The sequence below is a fragment of the Daphnia pulicaria genome, chromosome 8 (assembly GCF_021234035.1).
Source record: "Daphnia pulicaria isolate SC F1-1A chromosome 8, SC_F0-13Bv2, whole genome shotgun sequence".
Taxonomy (NCBI): Eukaryota; Metazoa; Arthropoda; class Branchiopoda; order Diplostraca; family Daphniidae; genus Daphnia; species Daphnia pulicaria.
This window is the reverse complement of record NC_060920.1, coordinates 11,598,807-11,616,347: the sequence shown is the minus strand read 5'-3', so window position 1 is coordinate 11,616,347 and position 17,541 is coordinate 11,598,807. Positions and strand designations below refer to the sequence as shown.

Here is a 17,541-nt window from a genome sequence, read left to right as displayed (position 1 = left end):
AATATTCTTCTCTCTCCGCATTTCAATTACTACTCAATTTAAGGCGTAAGGTTTAAAATGTTGTCTTGTTGTTGTTTTTATTATTGATTAATTATCAGTGGAACGTACAAAAAATCACAGTAATATTGTAGAGCTTGTTTGTTTCGTATAGACGATACAAACGAATCAAGCTACTCAAACTCGCTCAAATTAGTAAATTGAGATTATTTTTCTACCGTCATCCTGACTCTTTGAATTTGTTAAATTGAAAAATATGGAAAGGCGCATCTGGTTTTTGGGTTTCGTAACACTTGTGAAACAAATGCCGTTGTGTTTTGTCGGCAATCTCTTCTAGCTTTGCGATATTTACTTGTATTTGCGTATTCAGAGTTCATTGAGTGTTGGAACTGAAAAATTGGGTTGCAAGCTAGTTATCTTTGTGAACATGTGATTATGCATCTGTTTACTTGCGTACTACACTTTGATTGTTGTCCGTAAATTAACCTTTGGAACACTGGACTATCAGGGCAGGATGACAATGTAGTTTCAAAACGTTTCAACGTATGTTTAAGCTCACATGTTGTTAAATGCGCGCTTACTACTTGGCTTACTACTAGCCACGACTAGCCATATGACTGTTTAATTGAGAGAATTGAGAGACGTACATTGAATTTTAGAAAACCAATAAGCAAAATGGCAGTGATTAACGTGATTAACTACCCAGTCTTGTTAAAGGGCATATTCCGCATTTTTGAATCAGTACTCAGTAGTACTCATTTCAAAAAATTATTCTCAATTAAAAACTTAATGGTTTAATTAGACCCTAAATTCAATAGCGCAAAAAAATTTCGAAAAAAGACTACTTTTCCTTACTTGATTGAAGTCTCAGCAAAACCCAATCTATATATTAACATGATCAGTTAGTTATGTGAGTTCAAATAAATGAATTCACTAAAGGCTGGGACACAACGCAACGACCTTCATCGTCTGGAAAATATTCCATTTAGACAAGGTTGCGAAGCAGTTCTACAACTGGAAAAAGGTGCCCTACCCTCCTCTGTTATGTCCAGGACAGAATACGCCCAGAAATTGAGTTCATAGGAGAAAAAAACAAACAAAGACTGCTAGAATTATCGTGAAAAATGTAACGGTAGAATTTGGCCGGCAAGGCCAGTGGCAAAACTGAGCGAGACAAAAAAGCTTTCTCTCCACGTGAAGCAGAAATCGACAAAAAAAAGTGTTTGTGTTTGATAAAGCGTCCTTCATCACCATCTCCACAATACTGCTGTCGATAATGTAAGTCCTCACTTTGCATTTACAATAACTCCAACTGTCAATATTCTCGTGTCATCCATCTACGCATCAATCAGAATGCTACATTATACTACTATTTCGGTTGCACCAGCGGCAGTGGCCCAAAATTTGGCCTTAAGCGAATAAACATTTAGTGTATTGAACATATAAGAAAATACACATTACTTATTTTTTGTTTTCGACTTGACAGGGTTATTACGTTGGAGACATTTGGAGATGAGAAAGCGGACCGTGTAGTAACTTGACGTTAACATCACGACTAAAATCACAGCAAGAAAAAGGACAACGTCGACGAGATACTTCTGGTATAATGGGACATACTTTGATGACACCTGCAAGTGTTTGGTATTACCGTGACGTAGAACATGTTCGATCCAGTAGACGGCCAACTCCGTTCCCGGCACCAGTCGATCACGCATCAATCCAGATAACCTCGAGGCGTTGGCTTTAAAACTGAAAACAATTCAGGTACTTTGAAACTATTCTATTCTTAATTTTAAAAATTTGAATTTCGCGCGCGGTGTTACCTGGGTTCGTTAATCATTTTCACAATCGAGTCGTAAAGTAATTTTTCGCTCAAGTGCTCCCAATCTATTTTCAATCCGAATCCCTGTTTTGTGGCCATTGCCAAGTTCGTATACTGATCGTTACCAAAAGGCAAACCGATTAGAGGTACTGCGTGATAAATCGCTTCTTGAGTGCCCAGCATCCCTCCGTGAGTTATGAAAATCTTGGCGTTTGGATGTCCTACATACAATTTTACAGTTGTTAATTTTTATTAGATCTAAAGTAATCAAATTCATACCTAGGAGATCTTGTTGTGGTAGCCAGTTGACCATCATGACGTTAGATGGAACATCTTCCGGAAATTCACTCTCCCATTTCAAAACCACTCTTTGTGGAATTCGTGAAAACACGTTTAAAAATGTCTGTAGGGAATCGTTTGGCATTGCAGTCATTTTGATGATGGATCCGAACGTGAACACGATAAAACCGGTCTCGGCTTCGTCAGCGAACGTTTTCAGTGGCTGTAAATGTATTAAACTTAATTTCTTTTACTTAAACAAATTTTTCGCTTTTTGTTTACCAGCGGTAACTCTTGAGCTGGCCGTGCGTGAACAGCTCCGATGGGTATCACAGTAGGTGGTAACGAACGAGGCCAATCAGTGGTGATGTCGCTGTTGATTAGGACTAGACTGGCCTCCTTCATAAAGTCACCTGACGGCCGAGCGTTTGGAAAATCTTTTTTGACATAGGCGTCAATCGTATCGAAAATGTGTGATTGTCGCAACGAGTGGAACGACTGAGCCTTGCGGATGTTAGTCAGACGCTGAGCGAAAGTCATTTTGTCGTCTAATCCCGTCTGCGGAAACGGAATCGAAGCGTAATCCGAATCAGTTCCCATCGCTTCAATTGCAGCTGTTGTCCATGGGCCGAAAGAAGAGCAATGAAAGACGAACGGCACTCTTAAATGTTCAATGATTGGGAAAGTGAGCTCGCTCACGATACCGTCCACTATCACCAAATCCACGCTGCGTTCCAGCATAATCGATTGAAATTCAGGATTTCTCATCATTTCATCGTAAATAAAAGTATTGGTGTTGGGTAGTGCGGTAATCATTGTTTTTAACTGAGTCTCGTCGTCACCTTTTTCGGTATCGTACCAATTGACTACCTTCTCGAGAATGACGTCGATACTTGTGATTTGAATTTCGTGAATGTTAGTCATCTTCTCGGGGGATTGGAAGCCAGATACGATTGTTAAGTTGTGACCTCTTTGGGCCAGCGCTTCCAGGACGGGCATGACCGCTAGCTTGTGACTTTTCGAGCCCAGTGGAAGCAAGACCAGAATTCGCCCTCCATAGCATGCTGTGAACAAATGGCACAAAACAATCATCAGCCAAAGGAAATTTTTGGGTTTCATGATTTCACAAAGTGACCTCTCTCCGTTGGAAATTAAAAATAACAACTGACTTGAAATCCTGTGATTATCTTTTCTTGCACGTAGACCAGCACTCGGATATTTTCTTATCTTTTTATTTTTGAGCCTTTGCTCATTTGCCCCCAATGTTTCAATTGATATCAAACGTTTCCGTACTATTTTTTTAAGTTTTAGATAAGCATCTTTTGTTTGCGCATGTTGAATCACCTGCATTTTCGAGGCTGTCAATATCCAGCGTTTGTCGAAAACTCGCCAAGTCATCAAGGAAAACGCAACCGCCCTTATAAGCACTGTAGATTAAAATATTTATTCCGTTATTTTACGAAATCAAATTTTTTATTGGAATAATATTTTTCAATGCTGGCCTTCGTAATTCCCGTGTCCCACAGGGAGGATTTATTTCAAACAAACATGTTTTCGAAAAAACAGTACGGTATTATTTTTTAAAACCGGAAATTTTTAAAAGCGGATTTTTTATGACCTTTTTTCGGTGGAGGTCGTAATACTAAATCGACCTCGAGTTCCAACTATAAAGCGGACTAGGTTCCAAAAGAAGTCATCACAGTTCAATTCGACAAGTCTCATCGAATTATCAAGAATCTTCTCGCTCGAAAATGAATTCAACTTTGGTAAAAAGATAAATTTCTCCGCAGTTTTCTGGGTCTGTTCTCTTTAACGAGCATGATCTTTTAACACTTTCTTATGGTTGTCTAAAACAGGTTTCTTTCACTCTGCTGCTATTGGTGTGCTTCATTCAAATGGCTAGTTTTCGTCCGATTGTAGAGCCGCATCAAAAGTTTGCGCCATCGACAGCCGATGCCGGATTCAACCCGAATCAGCGCTCTGAAGCGGATGACTTCATCCGGTCAAACGGAGTAACTGGCGAAGAGATTCAAGAGTACAACCGTCTAAGTAAGTGTATAGGTTTAAGTAGCTGCGCTAAAAATAGCTCGATTAATAATGAGAAAACGCGGGGATTAATTCCATTCTCATTCGTGTTACAGGCGGATTCAACCCTCCGGCTGGTTCTCCAATGGGAGATGAGCGCTCTTTAGATTTGATGGACACCTTCAAGTTCTGGAACTGGAACATGTACGATAACTTCCGTCAATGGATCACTGGCCGTCGCCACACCACTACGACCTATCGCCCTGTAGTTGTTATTAATCAATTTGATCGCCCTAGTTACACTAACGCTAATGTTATTCCGAACCGACACTAAATCTGGCTGGCCAGTATGTGTTCTTGAGGTTTAAGTTGTGTTCGCTGTTTTTTTGTTGTTGTTCAATACAAACATTGTACATTTCTAAATTTTCTGTTTTGACCCTGCAGAATATTAAGCAGGTTTTTTTTTTCAAGTTGCGCAACAACAAAAAAGTAGTACAACTGGCGGACTTGAAAGACAAAGTACGCTTTATTTATGTAGGTGAGTGGAGGTCACAAAGTAATTAAGCGATCGCTAATGACATATTAATTGCATTCAATTCGAACCTTGATGCGCAATAAGCTCATCTTGGAATTTTAGTCAGTCATTTAATTAAGAAGAGACCACAAGATACCAATAGAAATTTTTCCGGTATATTATCTGGGCTGTTCAGAGCGGTTCAGAGAAGTTTGGGGTGGTTATTCGGAAAAATTTAATTAGTATTTACTAGGAATGTTCACCTCGTGACTCCCTTCGTCACTGAGCTCTGAAAAATGGTAAATGAAGTTACATTTCCAACTGAGAATCTAGAGAACGTCTTTGCAGTTGCATACGACATTTTGTCCGATAAACACTGCGTGCATTCGTAAGGCCTTGTTAACTAAACATGGACACCGCATGGGTAAAATTCCTCATTATTTTTTGGCGTCGGCATTTGCAAGTATAACTCAATTTCAACTTTCTTTTTACAGATTGTTCTCATTTTTCTAATGGTGTCTTGGATTTGTCCCAATGTTTACTTATCGGTAAGTCAGAATTTTCTTTTTAAGGGCATATTTGCTGTCAATCTCGATTGCCAACTGGATTTCGGGTGAAATAGTCACGTATCTGATTTGATATACCGTAGGTGTTTGCAATCCTCCAGCTGATTCTGACTTGGCCGGTCCAGAAAGGTTTGGCTTGGTTTCAAAAAATCAAGTTAGAACCCAGAATGGATTCATAAGTCATCGACTCGCTCGCTCTTTATCACCCGCTGGCGCTGTAACGTCGTTTTTTTGGAGGGAGATGAAAGTTTTATTTTTATTTTGAACTTAATAATTAAGTACATGCAATCTCTCCGATTGCTCACGTGGATAGATTGGCCAATGGCGATGTGTCTTTTTACTTTTTGTTTTCTTCCTTTCTAGTTATTGCATAGTTGCTTTCTTTTTTTCATTCAATGTTTATGCATATTCAATTATACACCTCGCGATGTTGTAAACGTGTTGGGTAGGTTTCCTACCGAGGTGAAGTCGAACATGAAGAGAGAAACGAAACGAGTATTTCCAGTTGTCGGACTTATAAACTAACCTCTTTTACGCCAGATAATGACCAAACGGTACCGCAAACTAGGAACCTTTGGCTGGGAGGTTTTAGGTTGCCGAACTCGCTGACCGAGTTCCTTAAGACATTTAACGAAGACAGCTTTTTTTTATGCTCATAGGGGTGTGGCTCTCACCTCTCGAAAGATGGCGCTGTACCACCGGAGCAACCGGTTCCGGCGGTTCTATTCCGGTTCCATTATGATTATCTTCCAATTTTCCACGATACCTTTGCGTATATTGAAAGTTGTCGCTATCCATTTGTTCTAGTTTTTCAAATGCACTCAAGAACGCCTTGCAGACTTTCAGTTTGCGCAGTTCAATTTGAAACGTCCTCTGATAACTTACACACAAGCACTTGATTCATTCGTCATCATGGATCTTGGATGGGTAATTTAAATCACATAACCTTTCGCCGCTGAAATGGCTCCGTGAGTAATGTGCATGCAATGTTTTAATTTAACTTTAAAGGTTACCTTGAGTCTGCTGGTCGTTTTGTATACTAGGCCGGACTTTTATCACGTGGTAAGAAACAAAAATCAAGTTTTTTCGCATTATTACTGTGACAACTGCTGTGTTTTTAATTCAGCTCGCTAAATATATTAATTATTCACACATTTAAAAGAGTTATTGTTTCCTGCGACGAGTTTTGACGAAACGCCAGTGATCTGAGTTGCACTGGTCAACGGAATTCATCTGCAAACGCAGCGTACCTTCTTGGATGGAGTGGAAACTTTCCTTATTTTTGTCTGTGGCCGATGACTACTTGAATCACGATTTCAGTTCGCTTAACAAAAATATTCATTTCGAAAGTTGAAAATGATTATGGACATACCGGTTAATACAATTTTTTTTTTTCTCTTTTAATGATTTATTTTTTTGTAAATCTACTCTGTAGACTTTTCTAGTCGAAAAAAATAATGCTTGAGAAATAGTTGAATCAAACAAATGTTTTAAAGCACTACAGTTGTGGGCTACACACGTCAATTGAATTCTACTACGTGTCAGACATTGCTGCCTCACATTTCACTCAGATATTTTACAGCATAACTTTTACAAATTTCATACTTCAACTGGAAAGGCAAAACGTGAAACAAGTCAAACCTGTTCTCGTCTTCACGTCTTGAAATTTAAATTTAAAAAAAAAGAGGAGGAGAAAACGATAATCGATTACAGCTGCCACCTAGCGGTCGTTTTAGAAACCTTGATTTCTTTTCGTCATTCAGTGAAGAAATGAATCCTATGCAGTTGAGTTTGAAAATTGTGATTCGCCATATCACTCATCCCGTACTTTAATTGAATTTTTGTGCAATTAAATTCACTAACTATTGAACTTTAAAACTCTTCGTCACTCCAGAAATTATGTGTACCAACTTAACTATGCATTCTATGTGACTTTGAAGACGTTGAGCATGTGCCAAGATGAAAGTTTCGTCGTGACGAATCGAACCCATCATGGGCTCAGAATGGCCTCAGCCCATATTGAGAAATCTACCCTTTTTCTTACCAAAAGCCAGCCAGCTAGATGACCCTCTTCAAAAAGTAAGTGGTTGTTTTTGTGCCATTAATTAAGTCGGTTGCAACGTGAACTCTCGTACGTCTCGTTTCGTTTTTTTACCTCGTGATGTTTCGTGAATTCGAAAGCCAATCGTGATGTTTTCCCAACGCTAGTTGTGGTTTCACATTGTTAGTTATGTCTATATATTTTGATTGATGATGTCTGTGGACCGATTGTGTTTATCCTAAACACTCAACGAGAGACTGGCTGAGAATGACCGAGTGTAAGTTGATCTAGCCATGGCCAATATTGTTTTTGTGGTTGTGTGCACAACGAGGGTAGGAAACACCGAGGGGAGACAAAATAATAATAATATAGCCCTAATACAGAAACAGCTTTCTTTCTCATACAGTCTATCCTCAGTATGGGGTGGAAGATGGTAAATAATTCGAGCTACTTGATTTTATCTGCAATTTCATTGATTTCGTTCAATAGCCGAAACTTTCTAAAAACCTGTTCTTCAGAATTTTGGCATGATTTCGGGCTCGACAATTTTATTTACTGATTGAGAGATCAAGCAAAAAAAAAAAGCGGGAAAATTCTTTGTATGATTTTTCAAACACAAAATTAGCCCGTCTGAAAGGAATTTAGATAAGTGCGCTTTAACCTTCACTTTAATTCAATTAAGGCATTTTAACCCAAATAATGATATGGAAATATCACACCCTCGCACCCGTGGCGCCAGGCACCTGGTCGCAACTCACAACAATGTCACAGTTCGACGCTTTTTTTTCGGTTTGTGTTGGTTCAACTGCGTTGATGACTCACACCCTGCTGTGTTGTGCTCGCCCCCAGTCACTCTTGATTGTTATCTGTCTGCATTGCTGGAACGTTCAATTCTCTGATGGCAAATAGAGTCGAGTCGCGTGCCGTTGGGATTATCTTCATCAAGTCGAACGGCTGTCAAATATCGACGAGTGTTTTTATATACGTGCGGTCGGGAGATGCTTGGCAGACGCAGCTGGGCACACTCTCTTGTTTCTCTCTTTTTATTTTTCAATATTCCCTTGTATCTTGTGAAGTGCATTGAAACAATCTCTTCGTATAGAGAGGATGTGATGATGGCGGCAGGAAATTGTATAGCTACCGTCTCGTCCCGACTGCTGACCACCGCGTTGCCCAGTCTAAATACGTTGATGTATTTAGTCCGGTCGAGTTTGTTATCGTTACCAAAAGCTAGTCATCCCCCCCCTCCTCTGTGTGTCTATTTAACCTTTTGTTTGACAGTTAAACTCTCTCTCTCTCTTGGGTGCTGACAGTTAAACGAACCATGTGTTTGTGGTCTCATCAGTAGGTAAAGTCAGCAGTCGATGGCGCCGTCTGCATAAACCAACTGAAATTGTCGTCACAAAATTTGGCTTTTCTTTGAATATCTTCGATATTCTTTTGGCTCGAGTATTGATCGCTTATTTGAATAACTATGGTTGGCGAGGAAAGTTCGTCATCTTGTAGCGACAGGTAGCCGTTGTTGAGTGTTGGAGCGCTTGGCTGGCGTTGATGGATGGCCGTTAAAGTACAAACTATTGTTAAACAATAGCCCGTCCACTTCATCATATCGCATTTGGGTATCGTATCGCACCACAGCAATTTGGAAGCCAAAACGCCGCTCGTATTTTTACATACATTCACGTCCATCCATCACATGAACCGCGCGCTGTGCTGCATGTGCACAGCAGCAGCAGCACCCGACTTGAATTGAAAGCTCTTGTTACTTGATTATCTTCTATTCGACTATTTCACTTTTTTCTTCCCAGTGTAAAGTTTTAGGGTTGATTTGCCAAAGGAAAACCCGAGCGTGCGGAATGAACAAAGTATCGACTTCCGAGAATCAATTTAATAATAACAAAACAACCGAAACTGGAAACGTAGAAATCGTCTGTTGGTTCGTCTACAAGTTTGCCAAAAGAAGTTTCTTTTTTATATGTATACGTTTGATCAGTCGAGTGTTTTATTTATCGATGGTCTTCCTTTCTTCGTCTTCCCTCTCGGCGGAATAACCCCGTCTCCTCTCATACCGCACGATTGATTAAATCACGTTTGATTGAATAATGGAAAGGAAGTAGCCCATGTTCGATGTACATATTGGGCAGCCAAACTTGGAGCTGATGGGCGGCGGCGGCGTATACTGGCGGTAAATAATCAAGAGCCCCAGTAGCAGCGGTATTGATTCAGCCCTGCACAGCGCAGACTTGACTGATCGAGTTTCACGAGTACCAATCGCCGGTCTTACGTGATTGTGATGATGATGGACAATCAATCTTGACGAGATGTGTGTCGCGTGCGGATCGGGTGACACGTACCCCCCCACTCGTGCGGGTCTGAAGAGATTGTCGATGGGCTTTCGAGTCTCCGTTAGATGGCATTCGCCAAAGACAACAAGCACAGAGAGAGGAGCTAATCAAATCCAAGTTATAATAATAAATATCGACTCCAACGAGTTTTTATCGCCCTTTTTTTTTATTTTGGTCCCCAGAATTGTTCACATAAATTCACGTGATCTATCGTTAGGAATTTGAATATTGTATAATTTGAATAGTAGCCGCTTTCGTATGCCGTCGTGATTTAACTGTGGGGAAAGAAAGAAACGAATTTCATAGGTCTATACTCGTTTTTATAATTTCTGGTTTTGTGTGTCCGTGTGTTGCTGCTGTTGGTAGTGGGTCATCTCCATCTCTCGCATGGTGAATAAGGTCGTAAATTAGCGCAATAAAAGTCCACGTAGGAAAGTATCGTATAATAGAGGAGGTGGAGGATGTTTTTTCAGTTATGGCAAAGGTCAGCTTCCTTTTTTCCGAGGTGCATAAGGCAGAGGAATAAGGAAAGATAGGGGGACGTTGGAAACGGTCAACAATAGACGGGTGGCCGACGCCCATCATGTCAACTTTTGAAACGGTTTTTTTTTCTTTCTTTCTTTCTCTGTGTGTTCGCATGCGGCTTGTATGTTGTGCGTCTGTGTGTGCTCAAGGGTTATAGGCCATCCTTTTCCGAGTCTCAACAGATGTCCAGCAGTTCTTTTCCATGCGTGTACGCATGCATGATGGCTGGTACTTGAGCGGTCCGTCAGTCTGTCAACTCATTAGCATCTCGTCATTTTCTGTTTTGACTCTTTTCCCCCTCTCCTTTTTGACTCTCTCCGACCCTTCAACCGTGTCGGACTGTCGGCTCATTGACGGACACCCAGCATAAGGTGCTGGACAATAGTCTGAATGAGCCTTGATCACTCTTAATGTTACACAATCCTTTTGAATTGCCGTCAAAAGAGTTGTATATGAGCCCCGAGCCTTGGTGTAGGGCATCTTTGACGGGACTGAATCGGTTGGTGTAGGCAAATTGTAATTTACGACCAAAAAGGTGAAATCGAAGGATAAATTTGAGGAGATGTCGTCAACACGTGAAATTTACAGCCGAAACGAGGGAAGGTCTTTTTTTTTCATAGGCGTGCCCACCGTATTATTACCAAATATTATGCAGGGCTTTTGATGTAGAGTCCATCATCTACTGCCGACCGCTAAGAATTTTTCGACTTTTCATTTTTTATTTATTTCGGATCCCCCCGGTGGTTTATGTGTGTCAAGTTCTCGGTTTCGTTCGTTCGAATTCGAGTTCCACATCGAATACATTTTCTTTTTATTCTTGCGCGCAGGGCCTTGATATAGAAACACAGACGATATAGCCCCCGCGTTCCTTTTTGCTGGACTTTGTAAAATAAAATTGGGTGCGGATGGGAGATGTTGTGCCACCACAATGCGGTCACACCCATAAAAGGCGAAGGCTGAAAACACCAAACATCCCAGTATAGGAAATCTCAAACAAAAAATTCGAAAAAGGGAAAGGAAATCATTTGATTTTTTCGGTTTGGTTCAGAGTTTTCTTTCAACATCACGTGCTGCAACAGCCGTTATAGGTTTAGAAGAATAGTTTGTTCGTTCATCTACGTTTCCATCGAATAATTGAAAAATACCTCTTCTCTTTTATCTTATCCTTATTTTTCTTTTTCAATTATCGGCTAGCTCGAATCGGCGTCAGAGTTGCGGGTTAGACATGGGCGTTGAAGTGACACGTCCATTGCGATTGATTTAAATGCAAGCTGCACTCAGACAGAAAACGTGAAAAGTAAAACAAAAACAAAAAAAGAGAGAGGATGATGAAACCCGAGTGTTTCATGTGTTGTGCGCATTCCGGTTGAAGGGCGCCGAGAGAAAACCGAAACAGTGAAAAGAGTAGCAGCAGCAGCTATAGTAGTGGGTTGCGTCGGCTCATAAATCCTCTAAGAGTTGAAATAACAGCCAAATAGCATCAGCTAGCCAGCAGCTATATCAGAGCAGAGCGGAGCAGAGTGAGTGTATTGTGACACAATGGTGCAGCTTCTACAGCTTTGGCTGTTTTGGCTGCTGCTCCTTATTTCATTTCCCTTCATCTTTTTCCCTCTTTTTTGTGTGTGTTGTATTTTTATTTGCCTTTTTCGCTGTTGGGTCCCGCTGCTGCTCCGCTTCCTCTCACTAAAAGCTGCGATAAATCCCGGCCACAACAACAACAACGACATCAACTCCGGGCTATAGTTGTTAACTTTGCTGTGACGCAAAAGCGAAAGGGTACACCACCCCACGCCATTCTCGGCTCGTGTTTTTTTGGGGAGAAAATGTTTCGCCTCTTTTCAAAATGATTCCCAAAAAGTCTTTTCATTTTCGTCCATTTCTTTTTTAAAGTTGACTCGTCTTTTCATCTTGAATGACAGGAAGAAATACAGCTCGTAATATTCAAAAATCTTTTTTATTTCCATTCTCGCTTAGAATGAGTCAGGTTTGTTGTTCGAGTTCATTAGTCGACTTCCTGGCGAAGGAGAGAAAAACCAAATTATTTTTTTTCCGACTTTCTCCGGTTGCCTTGTTTTTTATTAGACCACTTTGCGCAACACACACACACACACATTGACGCTGGCAATTACCTATACACAGAGTAAAAGGCGTCGTCAAAGTCGGAACTATCAAATTCGGTAGCTATTTTAAAAAGTCTTTCTGCAGGGGGATCGCGTGACGTTGACAAAGAAACCGCCGTGTTTGCTGCCTGTTTGGAATGGCCCTCGCCAGTTGATGCCCGTCGCCCTTCCATAAGTGTCTCAACGGCCCATTTGCGGGGCACTCGAAAGCGTCATCCAGCAGACAGTCTTGTCGGTCCGATTCGACGCCTATTTGTACAGCCGACGTCGCGGGTCCCTTTTTGGTTGGACACTTTGGACGGAAAGTCACTTGAAAGCCAAAAAGGAACGATCGATTCATGTTGAGAGACTATTTTGTTTTGTCCTTTTGTCCTCTTTGGGTTCCCACACCGAAATTGGCAGTCGGTTGCCAAAATAATCAAACGCTCTTTAAAATATTATTGGTGCTTTGCTGAATTCAAATGTTGATCCTGTGGTGTCCGCTGGTCATCTGCGAAATTCTGATTAGGGTCGAACGTTATTTTTTGGAGGTGGGACGTGAATTAAGGTGCTGAACCCCCCGATGTTGAGATCAATGGCTATAAAAACAGGAGACTGCTGTGTAAATGGAAAAGGAAATAGTTGTGTGTGTGTTTTATTTACCATAAGGACGGCAGGATTTGCAGGAAGCGCCAAAATGCCGCCGCCGCCGACAGTCGCTAGACGAGGACTCGCCAGTTATCAGCCCCAAATGTTAATTGCCAATCGGGGATGAGGAGAGGGCACGCTACTGGTTCTCCTACAAGAGGAAGCGCTTTTATGGGGGGCCACGACAGCAAAGAGATTCCGTCTTTCTGATTTTCGGAAGCTCAGGTATCAAGGTGAAACGCCCAAGGGGGGCACACAAGATGTGGGAATCAAAGAGGGGGGTCGCGTACCGACCCAGCGATTAGCGCGTTCATTTGAAAATCTTTTTTTTTTCTTTTTCTCCGAACCAGATCTTTTCTTATAACGTCGGTGGTCGAAGAATTTCAGAAAGAAAAAAGATTTTCTATTTCTAGAAGAAACAGAAGAAGCGAGAAGAAGGGAAACCGGAATTATTTATCTGTTGGAAGCTTTTAAACGAAGAATTTCCATATGCACGAAATAAAGTGCCTCGAGTCTTTTCCGAGTCGACTTAAGTGGAAGCAAACAAAAGAAACGCGAAGGTAAATCTCAAATCGTGTTTCTTGTTAGGACTATACAGCTCGTCTGCTGTGTGTGGGTGTGCACGTTAAGTGCCTGGCAAGTCCCGTCACGTGGAAGGTGTTGGCCTTTATTTTTATTTTATCCTCATCCTTGTTGTTTCCATTTCCATCCGGAGCCCAACAACAACACGCGGTGGGCTGACCACTCCGCCGTGCGTAATTCCAGCCAGGGCATAATAATACAGAATGCATAATATTGAATTCTTTTTTTGGATAAATGTATTTTTATTTTATTTGTGGAAATATAAAAAAAAGGGGGGAGCCTAGCTCGGCCATAAATGCCCGACTCGATTTACAGCCGCATCTTTTGTGCTATTCAATCGCTTCACCTGTGTGCTCTACGTTGATTTATACGCGACTTGTTATTTATTTCTATCGGAGGTTGGCTCATATTTGGATTTGATTTCCTTCTGGCCTCTTTTTTTTTAAATACTTGTTCAATTCCATTTTGAGGGTCGATTCGGTTGAAAACGACTTCATCTTCTTGTGGCACCCCCTTTGAACATGTTTGTGTTTAGCCCTCTTCTGTTCGAGTGTTTTCTTCTTCTTCTCCCGAAAAATACGATTATCGTCCGCTGCAGCAGCTGTTGTGTTATGCGTCTCCTTTTAAAAAAAAAAAAAAAAGAAAAAATCTTTCCCAGATTTTCAATTTTTTTTTCTTTTCTTATTTATTTATGATGAAGCGCCCCTTTTGGGTGAGCAGAGAATTTCGGGGTCCGTTTGAGACCGGGACCTTCATCTTCTTTTTTTCTTCCCCAACTCGATTCAATGGTTGTGTCACGCGGCCTCGGGTCTCTTGAATATAAAAGAACAAGAAGGGGAGGAAGAAGAAGAAGAAAAAAAGCTTTTAGCTGCGCCAGTGTCTCGTTATCTTCTTCTTCCCTCTCTTTTTTCAACGTATAATATCCGTGTGTGTATACACAGACGCACAAGTTGCTGGCCATGAATTTTGACTGCAAAGTGCTGCTGCTGCTGCTGGCCCAGTATATTCAAACCGACCGACAAGTTTCTCTCCCTCTTTTTGGGTGGCACAGAGCGGTGGGTTGCCTCTCTGGCATTTTCTTTTTTCTTTCCTTGTGGAGGAGCAGAACATTTTGGCTGTGGAAAATAAAGAGGAAATACCGACGACTGGCTTGTGTCACGATATTGAAAAGGGGGGAAAAAAAGGGTATATTGAAAATGCCCATAGAATTTGATTTCATTCACAAAGCCAAATGGTCTTCTTGTCTGTTTATTCCAAAAAAAGAATTCAATGGCTCGATTTTGTTAGCGAGAAGGCAACAGATTTATTATTCGAAACCGAACTCGTTTGTTTGCGGGTTTGTCCATCGACCACTGCCATCAATTCTGCCAGTCCAAGTTTGTAAATATTCATAAATCACGTTGAATTATCGACAGGAAATTGCCTTTTATTTTTGTGGCCAAAAATTGGTCGAGTTGTATTTCTAAATTTGAATTCACCTCGACCATCAGCACTCATCGACTGGTAGAATTTCTTCTCTTCTTTTGTGACATTTAAAGAATTTTTTACGAAGAGGAAAACAAAAAAGAAAACCCGTTTTGATTTCCATCCCTATTGAAATTTCCCTCCTAATTTTTGGTTGGAAATATTTTATTGACATGTCCAAATGACCGTCAACTTAAAAGATGTATGTGTGCTTTTAGTGTTTTAGAGCTGGGGAATGTCAGCGTCATTATATCATATCGGGTTGGTCTCTTGCCCTGTTGGTTGGCGGCGAGCGGCAGCGGTTGCCGTAGATGGAACCATCAAAAGACTTTAATGCATATCGAGCCCAGCTGAGTTGAGAGAAGGATGTGGCCTTTCTTGGCCGTTGACTGTCCTCGCGGGAGGTACTTCTGACCACTGATAAGTCGTGAATTTGTTTGTTTTTGGCTTTTTCTCGGTGGAGAAGAATAACGACAGTGTGGTCAATTGGTTATAACCAGCAAAATCCAGTTATGGCTAAAAGCTCGATATACTTCCTGACGTTTACCGTGTCACTCAATAATGTTTCTGGCCAACCGCCTATCATCTTTCAAATCGATTTTCTCTCTTCTTTGGTTCCTTTTCCTTTAAATATTTAAATTGATTATTTCATTTGTTTTTGTTTTTCAGCGTCTCACTCGTTGAAATAATGGCCAATCTTTTCGTGATGTGCGATTGGGAGAGATAATAGTGACGACGAAAGAAATGGAAAAGTAGAGTGGTTTGTAAAGTGTTGAATGAGCATATAATCTCGCCAGATACTTTTGTAATCATTTTTTATCGATGCACTTTGGAGGTTTTTAAAACAAAAGAAAAACTGGGGAGGACTCGACCGGATGAATTCCATTATGTCTTGTCGCCGTATACCTGTCCTAGACTCCTACGCCCTCCAACAAACAAACAAACATGAAATTCGCATTAAAAAGAGACGAACATAATCTTTGGGCCTTTTCTTTCTCGGTATAGAAAGATGATTAAAAGTAAAAAAAAAAAAAATATCCGGTTGACTCGTATCGCATGTGAAGGGGAAGATATAGAGAAAGGAATAACGAAGCAATTAGAGACGACCACCTCCATTTACCTACTGTCTCCCCGACTCGGATTGTTTGGTGAATTTCATTTTTTTGTTTTTTTCCTTTGTGACTTGTTGATGACTATCACTGGGATTTTGGCTTTTTGGCTTTTTTTTTTTTGGTCAAGTCCTGCGTGTTTGAAAGGATTTCTGGATGAAGGCAGTAAGCGCCTGCTCTGCTGTGTGACGAGTCTCTTGTTCTCCAGTGGCAAAGTCAACATCCGCATCTCGTATAGAAATCAGTACAGCAGGAGGAGGATAGGAAGGAAAAAGAGCCAAAGACAAAAGGAAGAGAGTGGTGATGGTTACTTGTGCTGGGTTAGTGCTGGCCTTGCCTGCCGCCCATACCATCTATCCGCCCTGGCGTCTTGTCAATAAAAAACAAAAGAGAGCTGTGCTCTCGGTCTTGATGGTTTTTCTCTCTGGGTTGAAGAAGAATCAAAACGAACAGAGTTTCGGGGGGAAATATAGGGGAAAAAGCTTTTAAGAAAGAGGCTCACAGGCCAGTTATATAGAGGGTCCTCCTCCTCCTGTGCTGCTCTTGTACTGTCCTGTTGCCTCTGATAGCCATCTTGCCCAATTCTAGAACGCTCACACGTCTTTTTACTTCTTCTTCTTCTACTTCTTTCCATCCATCTCTCTCTCTCTCTTCTAGATTTCCTGTATATGAGGATCTATAGTTCCTTCTGCTAGCTAGGGCTTTTACAACTGTCTGCAGATAAACTATCTGCCCAGTGGAGTGCATAGCATTTGGGTATAATATAGTGACGCGTAGAAGACCAGCAAGGGAAAAAGGCCCAAAATGACATCCTGCCTAAATGGGCAGCTCAGTTCAAGTTTTCGTTTTCTTTAGGGAAAAGATTTCAACGTTTAGTTTTGGTTTTGGTTTTTTTGACATTTCAGAGCATTGGACGCGATTTTGACTTCCCAGAAATCCCACTTGATGCTCAACACACACACACGCACGAACCAAATAACTTTATTTTCAAATTCGATAACAAACGGGATAATGGTGGGTGGACGCATAATAATTTAACAAGACGAAGCAGCAGCTTTTGCCCTTTTTTGTTGCTTAAATCCGTGCCCAGATGTCTTCTCCGTTGACAATGGCATAGAGATAAGCTGGAAAAGGAAGAAAGTATATTTTAAAAAACCCGTTTAAGGATGTCCCTTCCCATTACGACGGACTGACATTGATCCAGAAATTTTTTCTTTTTTTTCTTGTATTAAAGAAGAGGTTTAATGTTAAGTTTTATGCGTGTCATTGTGAAATGCCACCCAATTGTCGTGATGTTTTGTCAACCGAGAGACTTGTGGAATATTTCAGAATAGGCCAACAGTCGAGTGGAAATCTGAATATCAGACAAAATGTCTAGTATTTTGCATACAAGACAGATTTTGTGATTGAAGATGAACAAAAAAAGGAAATAAGAAAAAGGGTTTTTTTTTTTCACGGTGGAATGGTTTCGTCATTTGTTCCCAGAGCTCTATCGCGGGGGCTTTTGTTTATAAGGACATTGGTG

General features: G+C 40.9%; 2 protein-coding genes and 1 long non-coding RNA gene across 4 annotated transcripts; 2 read left to right on the top strand and 1 right to left on the bottom strand.

Moving 5' to 3' along the window:
• Positions 1-1,398: 1,398 nt before the first annotated feature.
• LOC124311054 (UDP-glucosyltransferase 2-like) lies at positions 1,399-3,466 on the bottom strand. Its single transcript, XM_046775328.1, has 4 exons — positions 2,381-3,466; positions 2,099-2,321; positions 1,821-2,040; positions 1,399-1,746 (listed from the first exon to the last, which is right to left on the bottom strand). The coding sequence occupies exons 1-4, from the start codon at positions 3,446-3,448 to the stop codon at positions 1,455-1,457; spliced, it is 1,803 nt and encodes a 600-aa protein (XP_046631284.1). The 5' UTR covers positions 3,449-3,466; the 3' UTR covers positions 1,399-1,454.
• Positions 1,683-4,540, top strand: LOC124311491. The gene is made up of 4 exons (XM_046776014.1): positions 1,683-1,761; positions 3,732-3,864; positions 3,955-4,147; positions 4,240-4,540. Exons 2-4 carry the CDS (start codon positions 3,850-3,852, stop codon positions 4,455-4,457), a joined length of 426 nt encoding a protein of 141 aa, XP_046631970.1. The 5' UTR covers positions 1,683-1,761; positions 3,732-3,849; the 3' UTR covers positions 4,458-4,540.
• A 412-nt stretch (positions 4,541-4,952) lies between these two features.
• On the top strand, positions 4,953-6,600 carry LOC124311555. 2 transcript variants are annotated; one of them, XR_006909840.1, is made up of 6 exons: positions 4,953-5,061; positions 5,132-5,185; positions 5,287-5,795; positions 5,863-6,130; positions 6,212-6,265; positions 6,366-6,600. It is a non-coding gene; the product is annotated as an uncharacterized LOC124311555 (long non-coding RNA). The 2 variants fall into 2 exon arrangements; XR_006909839.1 differs by having other exon boundaries at positions 5,287-6,130.
• Positions 6,601-17,541: the final 10,941 nt, after the last annotated feature.

Excerpts from the sequence above, each read along its gene's own strand:
- LOC124311491 (XM_046776014.1), top strand. Across the intron at positions 4,148-4,239 it reads TCAAGAGTACAACCGTCTAA|GCGGATTCAACCCTCCGGCT; the intron begins GTAAGTGTATAG and ends TTCGTGTTACAG.
- LOC124311054 (XM_046775328.1), bottom strand. The coding sequence starts at position 3,448 with ATGCAGGTGATTCAACATGCGCAAACAAAAGATGCTTATCTAAAACTT. Across the intron at positions 2,322-2,380 it reads CAGCTCAAGAGTTACCGCTG|CCACTGAAAACGTTCGCTGA; the intron begins GTAAACAAAAAG and ends ATACATTTACAG. Across the intron at positions 1,747-1,820 it reads AAAATGATTAACGAACCCAG|TTTTAAAGCCAACGCCTCGA; the intron begins GTAACACCGCGC and ends AATTGTTTTCAG.